General features: G+C 47.4%; 1 protein-coding gene across 6 annotated transcripts in view; it reads left to right on the top strand.

The window, feature by feature from the left end:
• The window catches only part of OSBP2 (oxysterol binding protein 2), a 192,265-nt gene extending 175,129 nt beyond the window's left edge, over positions 1–17,136 (top strand). For all 6 annotated transcript variants that reach the window (XM_060612689.3, XM_060612688.3, XM_060612692.3 and 3 more), the window contains 9 exons: positions 381–432; positions 686–832; positions 1,924–2,169; positions 4,947–5,067; positions 5,353–5,456; positions 5,529–5,624; positions 5,706–5,890; positions 15,253–15,479; positions 15,702–17,136. In XM_060612689.3, the coding sequence (XP_060468672.1) occupies positions 381–432; positions 686–832; positions 1,924–2,169; positions 4,947–5,067; positions 5,353–5,456; positions 5,529–5,624; positions 5,706–5,890; positions 15,253–15,479; positions 15,702–15,844 (1,321 nt within the window). In that variant the 3' untranslated portion in view covers positions 15,845–17,136. The remainder of the gene's footprint in view (positions 1–380; positions 433–685; positions 833–1,923; positions 2,170–4,946; positions 5,068–5,352; positions 5,457–5,528; positions 5,625–5,705; positions 5,891–15,252; positions 15,480–15,701) is intronic.
• The last annotated feature ends 2,905 nt before the right edge of the window (positions 17,137–20,041 follow it).

Genomic DNA, 20,041 nt, shown 5'->3' with positions numbered 1-20,041 from the left:
CAGCAGAGAGTGAGGACACAGTGGGGTCTTGTCTGTGACAGAGGGCCTAGGAGGCTCTGCCAGAGGATATAGCCATCCCCAGCGTCATCTGGGTCCTGGGTCAGCCAGTTCCAGGAGGGGGTTGTGTACAGGGACCTCACGGGACTTTGCTTGAGCAGCTGCTTCCACAGGGCATCAGTGGGTGGGAGCCCCTCCAAATTGCTGCCCTGGGCCCCTCAGCCCAGCTGAATGTCCCAAACTGGAGATGCCCCACTGGAGAAGCAGCCTTGGGGTGGCTGCCCCTGGCACCTCACCGGAGGTGTCTGCACAGAAGGTGGCCATGTCCCCAGGAGGCCTCAGGATTTATAAATAACTTGCCTCCCCTTTTGTGTTCCCTGCAGAAAAGCCGAGGGTGGAACCACAGGCTCAGTGGACTGGACGTCATCAGACAATGTGAGTGAGAGGGAGAGACCCCAAGGGTGGCTGGAGGGCAGGCTGGCACTTTGGGCTCAGGGCCGCTGGGGCGGGCTCGGTGCCCTGGCTGCCTTCCCCCTGCTTCAGGTGGAGCCAGCCTGGCCCTTTGCCAACCATATGCCAGTGGCCAGCTCCGTCCTCTAACCGCACTGGGTAGAAGTGAGGGCCAGGGCGGGAGGGCTGAAGGGGCATGCTGGCCTCCACTGACAGGCACATTCTGCCTCTCTGGCAGGTGCTAGATGGTGCCTCACTTGTGCCCAAGGGCCCCCCCAAAGTCAAGAGACGTGTCCGCATCCCTGACAAACCCAACTACAGCCTTAATCTCTGGAGCATCATGAAGAACTGCATCGGCCGGGAGCTCTCCAAGATCCCCATGCCGGTAGGGGGCTGGGGCAGGGCAGCCTCAGTGGGTCCTGGTAGGCTCTCTTCTCTGCGTGGATGGAAAGTAATGGCCTGTGTGAAGGGCAAGAGGCGCTGGGTGTCATTTTCTTGATGATACCCAAGGAGCATGTAACAAATTATCAAATTGTGTTCAAGGACATTGCCAAAATCCCCCAACAGCAGAGGTCTCAGGCTCTGAGGGAAGGAGCTAAGCAGTGATGTGGGGACCTCCAGAGTGCCTCTGCACCTGACAGAGCGTCACGATGTCCTGGCTGTCCTGACCTCATAGACAAGGGGGTGGCAGGATTGGGCCGTGTGTATGGACAGGTAGGCCCCCCTCTGTGCTGGGATCTGTCCCCAGCACCTACACCATCCTCGTGCCACCGGGCTGATGGCATCTCCAGGAGGAAGAGTTTGGGGGTTCTGGGCCAGACTTGGTTTCACTGTGTGCGCCGGGACAAACCCCTTACATCTCTGGCCTCTGTGTCCACATCTGCAAAGTGGGGAGAATAACAGCACCCACATAACTGTGTTTGGGAGGATGAAAGGAGAGAACACAGGGAAGACTGGCTGTGCCCAATGGCTGGCCAAAGGTCGCAGCCCAGCATCACAAGGAGTGAGCAACCCTGCCATGTCTGAGGCCAGGTTGGAGGGCAGGGGCATCCACAGGAGCTTTCAACAGAACACTTGCATAATAGCTCAGAATAAGAGGGAAAACCCACAATCTGTTCATTCGTTCATTCACTCACTCACTCACTACCTGATTCTATGACTCAGTGCTCAACAAGTCAGAAACCCTGGCCTTTATGGCGTTTACATTCTAGGACGGGAGAGTGACAGTAACCATCATGAAGGGTACGAGGTACAGCAAGTCAGAAAGTGGTGAGGCTGTGGAGGAAACCGAGGCAGGAGGCACTGGGGAGGTGAGTGCATGGAGCCGCTGCTGTAGACAGGGTCATCAGAGGAACCTCACTGTGAAGGTGCCATCTGAGCAGCAGTCTGCGAACATCTGAGGAAGGCAAGGGTGCTGTGCCCACCCCAGGTCTGTGCCGGAAGCAGTGGCCTGACCGCCCGCCCGCCCTCCCGCAGGTCAACTTTAATGAGCCCCTGTCTATGCTCCAGCGGCTGACAGAGGACCTGGAGTACCACCACCTGCTGGACAAGGCGGTGCACTGCACCAGCTCGGTGGAGCAGATGTGCCTGGTGGCCGCCTTCTCCGTGTCCTCCTACTCCACCACGGTGCACCGTATCGCCAAGCCCTTCAACCCCATGCTGGGGGAGACTTTTGAGCTGGACCGCCTCGATGATATGGGCCTGCGCTCCCTCTGCGAGCAGGTGAGGCCCACTCACACTCCACCCGAGCTGCTCCTGCCAGGCCTGGGGGGCAGGGCGAGACGAATGGGACCGGCTTCTGACCCCAATGTGCCGGTGCCCACGGGGCCAAACCAAGGTCCAGGCAGAAGGCGGGCCTCCTGCAACAGGGGCAGGTCCAGGAACGTGCCATCCCAACAGGCCTCCCAGAGACACCTTGGTAAGGACAGAGTCAGGGCTGGTGTGCCGGAAAGAGGACGTTCCCCCTCCCAGCCAGGAGCCATGTGGCAGCCGTCGAGGGACATGTGCGAGGGTGCTCTTAGGGAGTCCCGGTGGGCTAGAGTGGGGAAGGTGGCAAGCAGAGAGAAGCCTGCACCCTGTGGGGTCCCTGGTCAGGGACGGTGCAGGTCTGGGGTGTGAGGAGCTTCTGGGGCGCAGGGGTCCTGTCCTGGGCGTGGTGGGGTGGGGGGAGACAGAGGTCAGCTCGCTTCCATCCCTTCTCCAAGCCTTCCCCGCAGAGATGTGTATTCTCCCCACAGAGCAGAGCCAAAACCGGGCCCTGCAGTCTGGGAGCCTCAGCAGTAGCACCTCAGCCTTTGGCACCCTTGTCTGAAGATGGGGTGGTTCTCTTGGTCCCTCCCTGGTGCTGGGAGGACACAGGCAAGTGCTGTGTAAAGGCACCCAAAATAGAGCTTCCTGCTTGGGCTGCTGAATGTTAGTGGTGTGCCAAGCACTGTTCTGGGATTACGGTCTGGTGGCTAGTTTAAAATGCGCATTCTGGCTGCAGTGTAGCCCTACAGGAGGCGGTTGTGGTGGCCGCACCAGGGGGAAGCTGGAAGGCAGAGCACAGGCATGCTTAGAAAGTAGAGCCTGGAGATTGGCCCATGCTTTGGATGTGGGGAGACAGGGCATGGAAGGGAGGGAGGCAAGGGAAGGCAGCAAGGATGACCCCAGCGTTCTTGGCCTGAACTACTAAGTGAACACATTTCTTCACTCAGTAGAGTTGACGAAGTGCCCACAGTGTACCAGGTGCTATATAGGCTGCTGGGAAGTGAGCAGATGGGGCACCTGTTCTCATGAGGGGGGAGGGAGGGATAGGACTGTGTACAGCAGATGGTTCTGGCTCCTTTAGAAAGCCAGCTGAGGCACAGAGGGAGAAAGGCACACAGGTCAGAGAGGAAGCAGGGGGGCAGCCAGAGGTCTCTGGTTCCACTCCGTGTGGCAGGTGGAGGAATCATGACACCTGACTTGTTTTATGGGGTCCCCCTGGGTACAGCAGAGAGTGAAGCCCGAAGAGGCTTTGTGCCACCCACTGTGGCCTGGTGAGGGGGAGGGATGGATTCTAGATGCATTTGCTAAGAATTAGAGGAGGAACACAAGAAAGAGGGCCAGGGAGGACTCCAGAGAATTTGGTGTGAGCAGCTGTTAAGACTAGATCATTGTGGGGTGCCTGGATGGCTCAGTTGGTTAAGCGCCCGACTTTGGCTCAGGTCATGATCTCGCAGTTTGTGAGTTCAAGTCCCACGTCGGGCTCTGTGCTGACAGCTCAGAGCCTGGAGCCTGCTTCAGATTGTGTCTCCCTCTCTCTCTGCCCCTCCCCTGCTAATTCTCTCTCTCTCTCTCTCTCTCTCTCTCTCTCTCTCTGTCTGTCTCTCTCTCTCTCTCAAGAATAAACATTAAATTTTAAAAAAAAGACTCTATCATTGGCCTGCAGGAAGCCATGACACAGAGTTCCAGGGCCAGCCCCTTGGGGGTCATGTCCCTGAGTTTGCCAGTGGGGTAGGCTTTAGGGCATGTGGGGCCCTGACTATAGGCAACAAGGAGTGGTTGGCAGGTTTGGCCTGTGCTTCTGAGACTAGAAAGGAAGTGAGTGCCACTTACAGTGACAGGAGACGATGAGAGATGCAGGCGGGCATGTCAGGAGCTCTGGTCAGTCCAAACAGCCACCTGAGTGGAGGTGTCCAGCGGGCAGCCGAGCTGCAAGGCAGGAGCCTGAGGCCATGATACAGTGACAAGGTGCCCTAGGAAGTGAGAAGCCTGGGAGAGGCTGAGCCCAAGCAGCCTGCGACCAAAGGAGCCACAGAAATGAGGAAAAACAAACAAGAGGAAGTTGATGGGGGTGTCCTGGCAGGTGGGACAGCCATCAGGGGCACCCTAGTGTCTGTGAGAGGAAGGTGGAGGTTCTGGGGGCCCCATGTGGGTGTGCACAGCTGGCTGCACTGCCCTCCAGCCCCGGGGCAGGACACGGACATGGACTCCCATGACGGAGCATGCTGGCCAGGAGGGAGGCTGGGTCCAACTCTGCCCCTCAGTTGAAATGGCTTCCCCAGCCTGGGCCTCCTGTGTAACATGGCACACTGGTAGAGGCTCCCCTTTGCAGGCAAGTGGGGAGGCTAACTAGAAAGTGGGCACAGAAGCCTTCGGGAGAGCATCATACTTCACTTCCTAGCCCTCGGCACAGCCTGTCACAGGTGCGTCCTTGAGGCCAGGCTTTGTCATCACCCCATTTCATAGCCCGAGTCCAGCATAGAGATGCCTCAGCCCTCTTCTCTCGACCACAGCAAGGCCAGGACAGCCACCCAAGCTGGTCCCACTGCCACACCCTTGCTTTTCCACTCAGAGCACCATCCTTCCCAGCGGCTGCTATGGGTTTGTGGCCCGTAGAGGAGCAGCCAGGCCTGCTCCCAGGGCCATGGAGCCGTTCATGCCGAGCACAGGGCAGGCTGTCCCTGCCGGCTGGTTGGGGGGCAGGCCTGGGCCCATGTCCAGCAGACACTCATGTCCTGTGGGTCTGGTCTCAGGTGAGCCACCACCCACCATCAGCCGCCCACTACGTGTTCTCCAAGCATGGCTGGAGCCTCTGGCAGGAGATCACCATCTCCAGCAAGTTCCGGGGAAAATACCTCTCCATCATGCCGCTAGGTGAGCTAGAGCCCTGTGCTCTCCCAGGACAGAAAGACATTCTGGATAAGGGGGAGGGTTTTGCCAACCCAGAAGTCATCTCGGGCCTCTAGGAGTGACATTAGTCTCTCTGCAAGTCTGCTCCCCACCTCCCCAAGCTTCCTGGATGCCTCCCTGGCCTATGTCCTGTCCCCAGTCTACATGAATACTGCTTCCACTTGTCAGGACCCTGGGACTGTGGGCAGGCAGGCTGGCTGGGGCCTAGCATGACAAGCCCTGACCTCTGACCCTGTATCTGGCCTCCAGGTGCCATCCACTTAGAATTCCAGGCCAGTGGGAATCACTACGTGTGGAGGAAGAGCACCTCGACTGTGCATAACATCATCGTGGGCAAGCTCTGGATCGACCAGGTCAGGGGGTGCCCTCAGGGAGGGGGTGTGTGGCCCGGAGTTGGGCCGCTGACCACTACCCTCACTCACCAGACAGGGGATATCGAGATTGTGAACCATAAGACCAAGGACCGGTGCCAGCTGAAGTTCTTGCCCTACAGCTACTTCTCCAAAGAGGTCGCCCGGAAGGTAAGCAAGGCTGCCTCTCAGGGTCCCAGGGGTCTGGAGCAGGGGAAGTGCAGGCCTATGCCAGAGTGCCAATGTCCACAGGTAACAGGAGTGGTGAGTGACAGCCAAGGCAAAGCCCACTACGTGCTGTCAGGTTCGTGGGACGAACAGATGGAGTGCGCCAAGATCGTGCAAAGCAGCCCCAGCAGCCCCGGCTCGGATGGGAAGCAGAAGACAGTGTACCAGACGCTGCCGGCCAAGCTGCTGTGGAAGAAGTACCCGCTGCCGTGAGTGGGGCTGCAAGGCTGGCGAAGAGCAGAGAGGGAGGGGGAGACGGAGGCAGGGGACCCTGCTCAGCCAGACAAGAAGTGAGCGGCGGGCCCTGGGGTTGGGAAGATTCTGTCCGCATGGAGGCAGAGACCTTGTTGTGTGCCTGGCATCCCAGGGTGGGAGCCAGACACCCAACTGTAAGTAAGCGTGACAGTCTCGGGTGGTAGCAAGTCCTATGCAGAGACCTTAAGCAGACTGATAAGCACAGAGTCCCCACACTCCAAGGAATGAAAACCAAATGTGAAAATAAGTACAAGAAATAGAAAACTATAAAAAGCGGCACAGCAGATTCCAAAGAGCACAAAACAGAAACTCTACAAAGGAAAAATTAAGTAACTGAATTTCAGAACTCCATTGGGAAGGCTTAACAGAATCCATCAACTGAACCCAGGTCAGAAGAAATAAACACTTCAGACAGACAATCTGGCAAAGACGAGAAGCTAACAGAGAAAGCTTACCACCTCGTGACCCGGAGTGAGTCACTGGAGCAGCATCACCAGCAGCCCAGGAGCCCGTAAGAGTGCAGAGTGTCAGGAAGATCCCCAGGGCAGCTGTGTGCCTGTCACATTGGAGAGCAGGGTCTAACAGCCTTCTAGTTAGAGTCTGGAAGGAAAGGGACCATATCTGAAGAGCAAACATCAGAGAATTTTCCACACCAAATCCACACAGTGGAACTGTTGACACTAAATCAAAGAGGAAATATTAAGCAGCCAGATTTGAAGAAGACATGTATTACTTTCTGAGGGACAGACAGACAGCTCTGTCCTCCTCAGCAATAGTGGAAGCTTGAAGACGGTCAAACAACATCTTCCACGTGCAGGAAGACTCCCCGCCAGCCTAGAATCCTACACCCAGCAAGAACACCTTTACAAAATGAAACTGAAATAGGCACTTTCAGACTATGACTGAAACTCCTTTCGCCACCAGCAGGCCTGTATTAAAGGATATGCCTCCTGCAGAAGGAAAGTGATCCCCGAGGGAAGATCTGAGATGTATGAATGAAGAACAAAAACTATGTGAACCTAAGTCAACAGTAAATAAGAACAGCGATGTCTTGTGGGGTTTAGAATCTAAACAAAAAAATACAACTGTGTGATCGCATAAGTAGGAAGAGGGAAACTTCTCAAAGGCCTTTGTGTTACCCAAGGAGGGCAAGATGCACATGAACTTTTGGCTGTGTGAAGTACGCATATTGTAATTCCTACAATAACCACTAAAATAATGTTTACTTGGAATCCAGAAGGAAAAGAATGAAAGAAAAATGGAAAGGAGAGAGAAATAGTTAAATAGTGGAGATAAATTTCCCAGAATAAAAACAAAGAGATGGGAGACCTTGGGTTGAAGAGTTAGTAGAGTTTCAGAGAGAAGAGAGAAAGAAAAACTTTCACCTCGACCACACTATAGTGAAATTTAAGAATACCAAGGAGAAAATTCTCATAGCTCCCAGAGAGGAGTACAAGAAGATTGCAGTCAAGGATGAAGAATCAGACTGACATCAGAGCTTTCTTTAAAAAAATGTTTTTAATATTTTTTGAGAGAGACAGAGCATGAGCAGGGGAAGGGCGGAGAGAGAGAGACACAGAATCCAAAACAGGCTCCAGGCTCTGAGCTGTCAGCACAGAGCTCGACGTGGGACTCAAACCCACAAACTGTGAGATCATGACCTGAGCTGAAGTCAGACATGTATTACTTTCTGTGAAGTACACATGTGAAGTACTTCCTACATTTGTAATTCCTACAATAACCACTAAAATAGTGTCTAATTGGAATCCCAGAAGGAAAAGAATGAAAGAAAAATGGAAAGGAGAGAGAAATAGTTAGACCCTGTTCTCCAACTGAGCACCTGGGAGCCCTGACATCAGATCTTTCAATAACCAATATTTGGAGTAGTATTTTCAAGGTAATGAAGATGAAAAAATTAAAAAGTTAGGATTTTTAACCAACCAAGCTATCATTTAAATATGACGACATAAAAAAAAAGTCATCAAGCAAACAGCCTCAGAAGGTTTGCCACACAAAACCCACAATAAAAAAGGTATTAGACATAGTACTTTAAAAGGGGGAGAAAAAAGTCCAGACGTTGCCGCAACAGACACATGAAGTAAAAGCTGTGGGTTTTTTTTTTTTTTAACAATTACTAAGACCAAAGAAAAAGAGAAAATATTCCCATAATAATCCAGAACTTAAGATGTAGATAATGTTGACATGACAGGGTTTGAGGAGAGTTGAAAAGGAGGCTGAGGGATATGAAGGAATGCTGAGTTCTTATTGGAAGGAAGAGACAAATATAAGATGTTTCAAATAGTAAGAAAAGACTAAAAAGAAAAAGTACAAATAAGAACAGTAAATCAACACAGTGGGAATAGGCCCAAGCATAACAAATATAAATAGATGACACTCACCAGTCAAAAAGCAAAATACTGATTGAGTGGATTTTTAAAATCCAGATACATGCATCTTCTAAGAGATGTCAAAGACAAAAATGTGCAAAGGTTGAAAGTAAAAGATTGACATATCATGGAAACACTCACCAAAAAAGCTACAATAACTATCTTCAAATCAGACAAAATAGACTTTAATAAGAAAAAGACATTATTAGGGATGGAAGAGTTGCTGCATGATAAAAGTCTGAGTTCTTCAAGAAGATCTAAGAGTTCCATTATGCAGGCAACGAAACAGCTTCAAAAATATACAAGCATGAATTGATAGTAAAGGGAGAAATTGATAAATCCATCACTGTGGTGGGAGACAGAGAGATTTCAATACACCCCTCTCATTTGTTGATCGGTCGGCAGTGGGGGAGCCAACAGGGATCTGCAGGAGATCAAAACAACACAGGATGCCAACATACTTGCAGGTGCAACAATCAGAGAACATACTTTTTACCCTAGTAGACATGGAGTGTAGGCAAAAGTCAATCATGTACTGAACCCTAAAGAAAGACTCAACAAAATCATAGGTAGTGTACAGACCACATCTATGATAAGACGGTAAGTCAGAAGTTATGAACAAGGTGACAAAAAGCCCCACAGTGTTTGGAAAAACTCTCCACATGTTTGGAAAAACTTGTTACGCTGCTAAATAATGCATGGGTAAAATAATAAATTAGAATGGGAATTCTAAAATACCTATAATTGAGAATGAAGAAATATCAAAACTGGCTGGATGTAACAAAGGCAACGCTTCAAAGGAAATGGATTGCCTTAAATAGGCATGTAAGTGCATTAATTTTGAGACTTTCTTTTCTGAGTTTCTAATTGAAGAAATTAAAGAAAGTTCAACATACAAACCCAAAGAAAGAAGAAAACAGACTTTAAAAATAAGAGCAGAGGGGTGCCTGGGTGGCTCAGTCAGTTAAGCATCTGACTTCAGCTCAGGTCATGATCTCACGGTTCGCGAGTTCGAGCCCCACGTTGGGCTCTGTGCTGACAACTCAGAGCCTGAAGCCTGCTTCAGATTCTGTGTCTCCCTCTCTCTCTCACCCTCCCCTGTTCACACTCTGTCTCTCTCTCTCAAAAATAAACATTAAACTTTTTTTTAAATAAGAGCAGAGATTAATGAAATAGAAAAAAATAAAATAGAGTTTAAAAAGCCAAAATTTGATTCTTTGGGGGGAAAAACTGACAGAAAACTACTGGCAAGACTGATCAAGAGAGAGTATAGAAATAAATATTATTTTTTAATGTTTATTTATTTTTGAGAAAGAGAACATGAGCAGGGGAGGGGCAGAGAGAGAGGGGGAGAGAGGATCTGAAGTGGGCTCCGCAGTGCTAGAGCCTGATGCAGAGCTCAAACTCATGAACCGTGCGATCATGACCTGAGTTGAAATTGGACACTTAACCTACTGAGCCACCCAGGTGCTCCTAGAAATAAATATTAAAAAAGACTTTAATAAGACATATAACGTACAAAGAGATCATTAAAATTCAGAAGCACAAATTAGAAAAATAAGAACTGAGTCTAGAAGAAATAAAAAGCCATGAGTAGTCCTATAATAATTAAAGAAACTGAAGCAGTAATTTAAAAATCCCCACAAGGAAAACACAAAGCCCAGATAATTCTGGAGGTGAATTCTACCAAGTTTTCCAGAACTATATTATCCTAGTATTGTATAAAAGTCTTCCAGATCAAAGGAAAAGAAGAAATGTTCCCCCTTTCTTATACTGTGAGGCCAGGATAACACTGATGTTGAACTAAGCAAGAAGAGTAGTAAGAAAATTAAAGTTCTGCCCTATTTCACTCATGAATATATCAGCAAAATTCCAAAACAAGACATCAAAAAAATCCAATCCAACAGTGTATAAAAAAGAAAACACTAATCAGTCCTGTTGAGTTAATCCTAGGCATGCAAGGATGATTTTATATTAGAAAATCTATAAATTAATTCATCACATTAACAAATCTCATTAAGAAAAAAATGTTTTTTTATTTTAAAAAGGGGCGCCTGTGTGGCTCAGTCGGTCAGATGTCCGACTCTTGATTTTGGCTCAGGTCATGATCTCACAGTCATGAGATCAACCCCCACATTGGCCTCCACACTGAGTGTGGAGCCTGCTTAAGATTCTGTCTCTCTCTCTGGGCGCCTGGGTGGCTCAGATGGTTAAGTGTCTGACTTTGGCAGGTCATGATCTAATGGTTCATGAGTTCGTGCTTTATGTCAGGCTCTGTTCTGACAGCTCAGAGCCTAGAGCCTGCTTCAGATTCTGTCTCCCTCTCTCTCTGCCCCTCCCCCACTCACACTTTGTGTTTCTCTTTCTCAAAAATAAACATTGAAAAGTAAAATTTTAAAAATATATATTCTCTATCCCTCTTCCTCTGCCCCTCCCTGGGCTCATTCTCATTCTCTCTCTCTCTCTCTCTCTCTCTCTCTCTCTCTCAAAAAAAAAAAAAAACCAATCTCAGTAGATTCAGAAAAAGCATTTTAGATATCTTAGTATAAGGTTAATATGCAAAAGTCAATTACATTTCTATACACTAAAAGAAAACAACTAGAAAATACAATTTAAGAGAAGACAATTCTAGGGGCACCTGGGTGGCTCAGTTGGTTGGGTATCCAACTTCAGCTATCCAACATCTCACAGTTTGTGAGTTCGAGCCCCGTGTCAGGCTCTGTAATGACAGCTCAGAGCCTGGAGCCTGCTTCGGATTCTGTGTCTCCCTCTCTCTCTGCCTCTCCCTTGCTTGTGCTCTCTCTCTCTCTCTCTCTCTCAAAAATAAACATTAAAAATTTTTTTTAAAAAAGAATATAATTATATCAGAGAACATCAAGGACCTTGTGATGAATCTTATATTCAAGATCTCTATAGGGAAAATTATAAAACTTTACTGAGATATCAAAAAAGAGCTAAATCAATGGATAAAGATACAGTGTTCATAAATAGAAAGACTTAGTATTACAAAGACATCAGTATCTAAAGAATAGATCAGGGGCGCCTGGGTGGCGCAGTCGGTTGAGCGTCCGACTTCAGCCAGGTCACGATCTCGCGGTCTGTGAGTTCGAGCCCCGCGTCAGGCTCCGGGCTGATGGCTCGGAGCCTGGAGCCTGTTTCCGATTCTGTGTCTCCCTTTCTCTCTGCCCCTCCCCCGTTCATGCTCTGTCTCTCTCTGTCCCCAAAAAATAAATAAAAAACGTTGAAAAAAAAAAATAAAAAAAAAAGAAAAAAGAAAAGAAAAAAAAAAAAAAAAACAAGAAAAAAAAAAAAAAAGAATAGATCAAACAAAATCGCAATGGTGATTTTTCACTGCTTGATATTATCATTTTTAAATTTATACTTAAGAATAAAGGGCCAGAACATTTCTAAACAAGAACAACAGAGAAATAAGGACTAGCCCTACTAGACATCAAGACTTATTTTGAAACTGGAATAGAACAGTGAGCCTGGAAACGGACCCATGGATGTATATATCTTTGGTGTATAACAAAAGTAACATGGCATCGTGTGGAAAGATGGCACTGTTCACTGAAGGGGGTTGGGGAGATGGTTACCCTTATGTAAAAAGATTAACTGAATCTCTCCCTTACATTATAACAGAAATTGACTCAAGGCAAAGGTCTTACAAAAAGTATTAAGCTTAACTTGCTGTTAAGCAAGAGGTTAAACTCTAAGGGAAAATATAGATGAATATCTTTTAGACCTTAAGGAAATACATCTTAAGACACAGAACAGTACTTATGCATTCAACTATATTAAAATATTTTTTTCATTAAATTTTGCTTCAACGTGGATGGAACTAAAGTGTATTATGCTAAGTGAAATTAATCAGAGAAAAGACAAATATCATATGACTTCACTCATATGTGGAATTTAAGATACAAAATAGATAAACATAAGGGAAGGGAAGCAAAAATAATATAAAAACAGGGAGGGGGACAAACCATAAGAGACTCTTAAATACAGAGAACAAACTGAGGGTTGCTGGAGGGGTTGTTGGTGGGGGGATGGGCTAAATGGGCAAGAGGCATTAAGGAAGACGCTTGTTGGGGTGAGCACTGGGTGTTATATGTAGGGGATGAATCCCAGGATTCTACTCCTGAAATCATTGCACTATATGCTAACTAACTTGGATATAAATTTTTTAAAAATAAATAATAAAATAAATAATTTAAAAAAAAGAAACTTTACTTGTTAAAAGACAGTCTAAAGGAAGTGAATATATATGGGGCGCCTGGGTGGCTCAGTCAGGCATCCTGACTTCAGCTCAGGCCATGATCTCACAACTCATGAGTTCAAGCCCTGCGTCAAGCTCTGTTCTGACAGCTCAGAGCCTGGAGCCTGCTTCAGATTCTGTGTCTCCCTCTCTCTTTGCCTCTCTCCCACTCACAGTCTGTCTCTCTCTCAAAAATAAATAAACATTAAAAAAAATTTTTTAAGTGAATATATAAACTTGCAGAAGAGAATCACAATACTTAACACCCAACAAAAGATTAGTATGGAGAATACATAAAGAGTATTTGACCACAATTAAAAACAATAATTAAAAAAATCAAGAACACCTAACCCATGAATAAGACAAAAACATCCAGCAGAAAAAGTGCGAGTCACAAGCGAGAATTTCACTCGAGAAGAAACACGTATGACCAGTCATCATAGGACTGGTTATCAACATCGTTGGTAATTAGGGAAATTCAAATCAAAACCACAGTGAGACCATTTTACCTTCATTTAATTAGAAAAAAAAAAAAAAAGAAAAAATCTGACAGTATCAAGTGTTGAAGATGATACAGATCCACAATATCTCTTATGCATCACTAGTGGGAATGTGAATTGGTGCCACCATGTTGGAAAGCAGGTTGGCCTTACCTCCTAAAGAAGAACATCACCGACTCTATAGCCCAGCAATTCCACTTCTAGGTATATACACAAGAGAAATTCCTGCAAATGTACAATAGGAAACATGCATAAGATTACTCCAAAGCAAAAACTTTAAACAACCCAGATTTATTGAATGAATAACTGGGGTATTAGTCACAGGAGGGAATATTACACAGTAGTTGAAATTAACAAACAACAGAAACATGCAACAATATAAATTTTAGCAATGTAATATTAAGGGGAAAAAAGTCCCACAAGGTTACATATATCATGGAATTCTTTTTATACAGTTAAAAACAAGTATGTATGTACATATATGTAAATGAACACACACGTACACACATACATGCCCAATTAAGACTATTTAAAGATGCAATAAAATTACATTCAATGGTAGGCAAGGGACTGATGAACCCAGGAGTCTTGTGGATGGCTACCTGAGAAGGAGATGGATTGATGAGTTTTCCATATGATTATATGTAGGTTTTGTCAGGATTCTACCTTTTGTCTAGAGGGTTTTCTGGTGGCAGAGTTGCATTAATATAAGCAGACCATGCAAGGACCAATAAAAAGAGGGTGTCATGTAGCAAGGATCATGTTTAATCCAAAGCTGTGCACTTGAGGTCCAAAAAATGAGAAAAAAAATAAATAAATAAGACACATTTAAATCCAACATATCAGTAATTACATTAAATACTCCCATTATGAATGTAAGATTTCAGATAAGTTTTAAAAATCCAAATATATGTGATTTACAAGAGATACATCTAAGTAAGAAAATAAAGAAAGACTGGAATAACAGAATACAAAAAGAGATGTCCATAGATACAACAAACAAAAGCTACTGTAGCTAGATTAATGTCACAAAAACAGATTTTAAAACAAAAGGTAAGACGAGAGGTAAGGGACATAATGATAAAGGTTCAATTCACTAGGAAGATGAGTTTTAAGTTTGAATGTATCCTGTACCTAAAAACAGAGCCTCAAAATATTTACAGCAAAAGCTGGTAGAACTATAAGGAGAAATGGATTGATTTACAATGGATTAACTACAAGAGATGACATTTTAATATACCTCTCTTAGTAATGGCTAGAAATAAAAAAAAAAAAAAAGAGTTTGAACCATAGAATGTACTGGACAGTTGTAGAACACACTGAACAACTGCAGGAAACACATTCTCTTCAGGCACACCTGGAGCATCTGCAAAAACTGGCCATTTACTGGGCCTTTCAGCAAATTTTAAAGAACTGAGATTATACGGGCATACTGTCTGACTCCATGGCAATTATACTAGAAATAAAGATGACTAAAAAAAAACCCAGATGTTTATAAATTCAAGAAATATGCTTCCAAACTAATCCACAAATCAAAGAACATACACTGATATTAGATACTAGAAAATATAACTGCATGATAAAGTAATACATATAAAAACCGTGAGATTCATCTAATGCAGTACTTGGAGTGCAATGCGTAACCTAAAATGTGTATACTCAAAAAGAACAGCTGAAAAATCATGAGCTAATAAGCAACGATCTCATGAAGTTAGAAAAAGAACAGCAAAATAAACCCCAACAAAGCAGGAGAGGATAAAAGCAAACTCAGTAAAGCAGAAAAACCTAAAATAGAATCAACAGTTTCATCTTCAACCAATGAAGGAAGGGAACGGACAAACCTCTGCCATGACTGTTTGGAATGGAGGGAAGGCATATATAACCCACATCACAAATTCAAAAGAGGACGTCGCCATGTCACAGATATTAAAGCAGTAGTAAATGAGGGGATGGTGAAACAACGTCACGCTGATCTACTTGAAAAACTGATAGAAATAGGCAAATGCCCAGAGAAGCAGAAGGTAGCAAAACTGATGCGGGTCGGTGGAGCCAGTACACAGGGTGTGAGGAGGAAAGACACCTCCTCGTGGTGGTGGACACGGGGACCCTGGGGGCAGCGGGGTGGGAGAGGCCGTGCGGAGCCCTCACACAGCCATGCCGTGCCGCCGCAGGGAGAACGCGGAGAACATGTACTACTTCTCGGAGCTGGCCCTGACCCTCAACGAGCACGAGGAGGGCGTGGCGCCCACGGACAGCCGCCTGCGGCCAGACCAGCGGCTGATGGAGAAGGGGCACTGGGACGAGGCCAACACGGAGAAGCAGCGGCTGGAGGAGAAGCAGCGCGTGTCGCGGCGCCGGCGGCTGGAGGCCTGCTCACGGGGCTGTGGCACGGAGGAAGGTGAGGCTGGGCGGGGAGGCGGTGAGAGAAGGTACCCTGGGTATGGGGAGCGGGTTCCCACAAGAAAGGGATGGGGTGGGGGAGGGAGGGAAGGGGTACCGCAGGGACAGGGTGGAAGGCAGCAGGGTCCTAGGGGCGGGGGGATGGCGTGGGGGGAAGGGTGGGAGAGAGCCTGGGAGTACACCACCGCCCACCCGCACGCCCACTGTGCCTGCCCAGCAGAGAAGGAAGCCGATGTGTACGTGCCGCTGTGGTTCGAGAAGAGGCTGGACCCACTGACCGGGGAGACGGCCTGCATGTACAAGGGCGGCTACTGGGAGGCCAAGGAGAGGCAGGACTGGCACATGTGTCCCAACATCTTCTGAGCTCCATCCCCTCCTGCAAATACAGGCGCCTGTACAGCCTGGTCCACCTTTTCTTTAATACACTCAATTTAGTACTCAGTGGCCCTCCCCCTTACACCTTTTCCCTTTCCTTTTTTTTTTTTTTTTTTTTTTTTAACACTTTTTTGGGGCTTCCACCTTGGAAGGAGCAAGTGCTGATCTGCATTCTCTCCAGCCCCCAGGTGCCCTGGGTCACCCAAGCCCCATCATTTTGGACTTGGGTCCCACTGGGACCCCAGCTCCCAGTTACCACAACTCAGGCAGGCTGGCCTGGGCCCTGGGCTGCCCCAGTCACCAGCCCCACCAAGGGAGGCACTGTCCCCCACTGGGGAGCCACTTTTGACTTTTTTAGAAAAAACGATCTCCATTTTCTTTCCAGCCAAGATGTTTAGTAAATATTTTTAGTACAGCACTTAGCAGACAACTTTCTAAGTGTGCTTTCTTGCCACAAATGTGTCCTGGCAAGAGCCCCTTCTTTTTAAGACATCAGGAAGCTAGACCCCTTTGAGCAGGGAGCATTTTGTAGCTCAACATAGCAGGGTCACCAGGAGCACAGGACTCCAGAGAGAAGGGAACTGGAAGGGCCACCTGGCCCAGGAGAGCACAAGTCAGTTGTCTCCAGAGCTACAGCAGCACCCACTGTGGGGGAGGGGATGCCCAAGGGTCCCCAGATAGATTTGAGGGTAACAGCCCCTTGCCTAGCTTTGGCCATGCGGGGGCTGCTCCCCAGCCCCAGAGAGGTCAGGAAGGGCTGGGGGCAGGGCCTGCAGGTGCTCCCCACCCCAGAACCAGGCCCCAAATCAGCAATAAGAACAAACACTTGGCTCAGCCTGGGCTGGTGCCCCCAGGCACCAGAGGCCCAGTGTCCTGCCTCGGCCTCAGGCACCTCCGGGGTGCCCATCTCCGCACCCCCTGAACTCTTTATTTGCCTGATTTATATATATATGATATATGAATATATAAAAAATAGCTATTTTGCTTAAATTTCTATGGTATGTGGAAGTTAAAAAATGATGAAGACAGGGCACCCCTGTCTGAGTTTGGCTCTCCTGTCAGCTGTGTCCTACCCTCTCCTCAGACCCCCTTCCAAGGGCTCCTGCCAATGGTAGGGGGGTACTGGGCCACAGTGGCCATTATCCAGCCCCTCAGAACCCCCATTCCAAACCCTCCCACTTCACTTTGGTCCTGAAAATTCATCACAGGGTTTTTTCTGTATATTCCAGGACTGCGTTTGTTTTTATAAAATAAAAAAATAAAAAAAGTGAAAACACCAACATGTGAAATGCCTTAGGGTGCCCACTCAAGAGGCAGGGCGGGCAGGGTGGCCCCACCACGCCCACAGCAGAGCTGTGCAATGTACCTCTTCTCCACACTGTTTGTGAGGGAGCACCTTCTGACCGGTAATAAAAACCTTGGATTTGGAGTTTTCCAAGGCCTTGTCCCTGAGTCTGTGACTGGGTGGATTGGGGCTGATGCACAGAACAGGTGACCACCTGTATGGCAGCATGGGGGAGGAGCCCCCAGGCTTTATTCTGCTCAGCACTGAGCCCAGCAATGGGAAGCTAGTCTAAATGAGGGGGTGGGGGTGAGAAGGGGGTGGAAGACCTGGTAGGGTCAGGGCCAGGTAGGCTGCGGAGGGCTGAGACAGCACCTAGGAGAGGGGTCACAGCTTTGCCTGGGACTGTCTAGAGCCAAGCCATGGCACCTGCCACACTCTTCTCTTTGAGGTAACACCCACCTTGGTGAATTCTAAGGTTACTGGACAACCATGACCTGGACTGCTTCTGTTGTCCCAGGTTGCCAAGCAACTCGGATTACTAGCTCCCAGGACTGGCCAAGAACGGCTTGGTCTGGCCCACTGTGGTGGGGGCCTCCCACTGCCAGTGCTTCCAGGTGAGAGAATGTGGTGGGGCAGGGCACCACAGGGGCATCAGAGCCAGGCTCCAACTGCCTGCCCTGAAACCCCAGCACTGTGGGATCCAAGGCTGGCCCTGCACAACTCCTTCCTTACCCAAGCCTTGCTTTCCCATCTGTGAGGAGGCAGGCACTGGTGAGTCCTGCAGCTCTCACTGGCTAGAAGAGGCAAGGCGGTGAGACAACCCCAGTATGAACCTGAACCCCGAGATGGGGGAGGGCAGTGGAAGCAGGTCTGCCAGGGGAGAAGATAGGCTGCATGGGCAAGGCCCAGAGGTGACAGAAGCCAGTCCACTTAGGCAAAGTAAAGGAAGAGCCTAGAGTGAAGCCAGACAGAGCTCTGAACAGGGAGTGACATCAGGTTGATGTTCTAGAAACCGCTCTGACCAGATCACACAAGTTCTGCCTACACTCAGTAGTCTATCCACTAGCCATCACTGAGTTGAAAATGTCATAGAAAAGATTCTGCAACAAAGGCCATAAGGGGCCTCATAATACATCTGACAAAAAGATGCAAAAGACCTTTATAGATACAACTTTAAATTTTTACTGAGTAATAAGACCTGAGTTAAAGGGAAAAACACCATCTTCATAGGTGGCCAACTCAGTTATGTGGGTTCTTCCAAATCTACAAATCCAACATGATCCAAATCAAAATCCTACCAATATTTTTCAGACACTTGACAAGTGGATTGTGAAATTTGCATGAGAGAGTAATTGAACAAAAAATAGTAGAGCAATTCTTAAGAAGAAGGTAGGGGATGTGGACTTGACCTGCAGATACCCAAACATGCTAGAAAGCTACCAAAAGAATTGCATTTTTCTCCACTGCATTCTGGCACCATGTGTAATACCATGTATTTTACTCATTTGTTGACTCTCTCCCCCACCCCCCACCCCCAGTGGACTGTGAGCTTCATGAGAGTAGGAATCATGTCTTATACACTGTAGCATCCCCTGTGCCTGGCACATAGGAGATGCTCAGTAAATAGGTGTCGAATTAATTCCAGGCCAGAAGGCCCAACCAGAGCAAAGGCTCAGGGGGACACTCCCTGGGGCCACTGGGAAGTGTGACTGCAGTGTCAAATTGTAAGGGGCCCTCAGAGATGCAACGGGGAAGAGTTGAACCTCAGGTCCCAGGAAACTCCTCCCACAAACTCCAGAGTCCAAATCTTTGCTCCTGACAGACTGTGGGGGAGGAGGCCTGAGGTTCCCTTATCCCCTGGGCTGGGGCTCAGCACAGTCATGAGATCAAGCCCTGCATTGGGCTCTGTGCTGAGCATGGAGCCTGCTTGGGATTCTCTCTCTCCCTCTCTCTGCCCCTCCCCAACTCATGCTCTATCTTGAAATAAATATTTTTGAAAATAGAATATATATTTCAATCTCACTTTTAGAATTTTCAAAAGCCCAAAGAGCAAATAGAATCCAGCCACATACAAAAGACTGATACCTCAGTTGGTAAACCCATGCCCAAGTTAGGTTTACCACAGAAATGCAAGAATGGGTCAGTGTTGGAAGCGTCTCATTGTAAATCACTCATTACATCAACCAGTTCAAGGAGGACTTATCTTTCTGCCAATATGGTAGACTAGGTACCTGGATAACCTTCCCTTATGTAAAACTAGGCATGCTAGATAACACTTTACCCTAAAAGCATCCATGAGTTGGAAAGAATATAAGGAATACTTGGGCCAAATATTAAGTGACTGTAGAAACATGGAAAGAACTCTGAAGTCTGTTTTTCCCTCAGAGCCACTTACGGTACCCAGCGAGCCTAAGTTTTCACTGCCTCAAATGCCCCTTCCAAGGTAGGGTATCTAATAGGAGGTGTCTGCTGTAAAGCTGGACTCCCAAAGGTCTATACCTTCAATATAATGATGAATCCAAAATCAAATACAGGAAAATCAAATACAAGATCAGTCCTACGCAGAGCAGAAAAGAATCCCCTAAGAATTTGTAATCAGGAGCACGGCCTCACTTGGTTTGGTTTTATAGCCCAAATATATACTACCCAGATGGTCAAATAAAACATCTAGCAGAGAATATAACATGGTCTCAAAATGGCAATGTCCCCAGTCCCACAAGAGAAGCAAAGAAAGCCTCTCTGGAGGCTCTCCCCTTCATTCCAGACCTTATGGAATCTCAGATGGGAAGTTGCAAGGAAAATGAATAGCTAACAATGTGACATCTCTAAAGACACAAGGAAACAGCACACAAGTGGGCATGTGAGCACAGGACAGCAGAAATAACAGCAGAATAAGACAT

The sequence above is a fragment of the Panthera onca genome, chromosome D3 (genome assembly GCF_046562875.1).
Source record: "Panthera onca isolate mPanOnc1 chromosome D3, mPanOnc1 haplotype 2, whole genome shotgun sequence".
Classification (NCBI taxonomy): Eukaryota; Metazoa; Chordata; class Mammalia; order Carnivora; family Felidae; genus Panthera; species Panthera onca.
The sequence above is the reverse complement of the archived record's forward strand: the minus strand, read 5'-3'. Positions and strand labels throughout refer to the sequence as shown.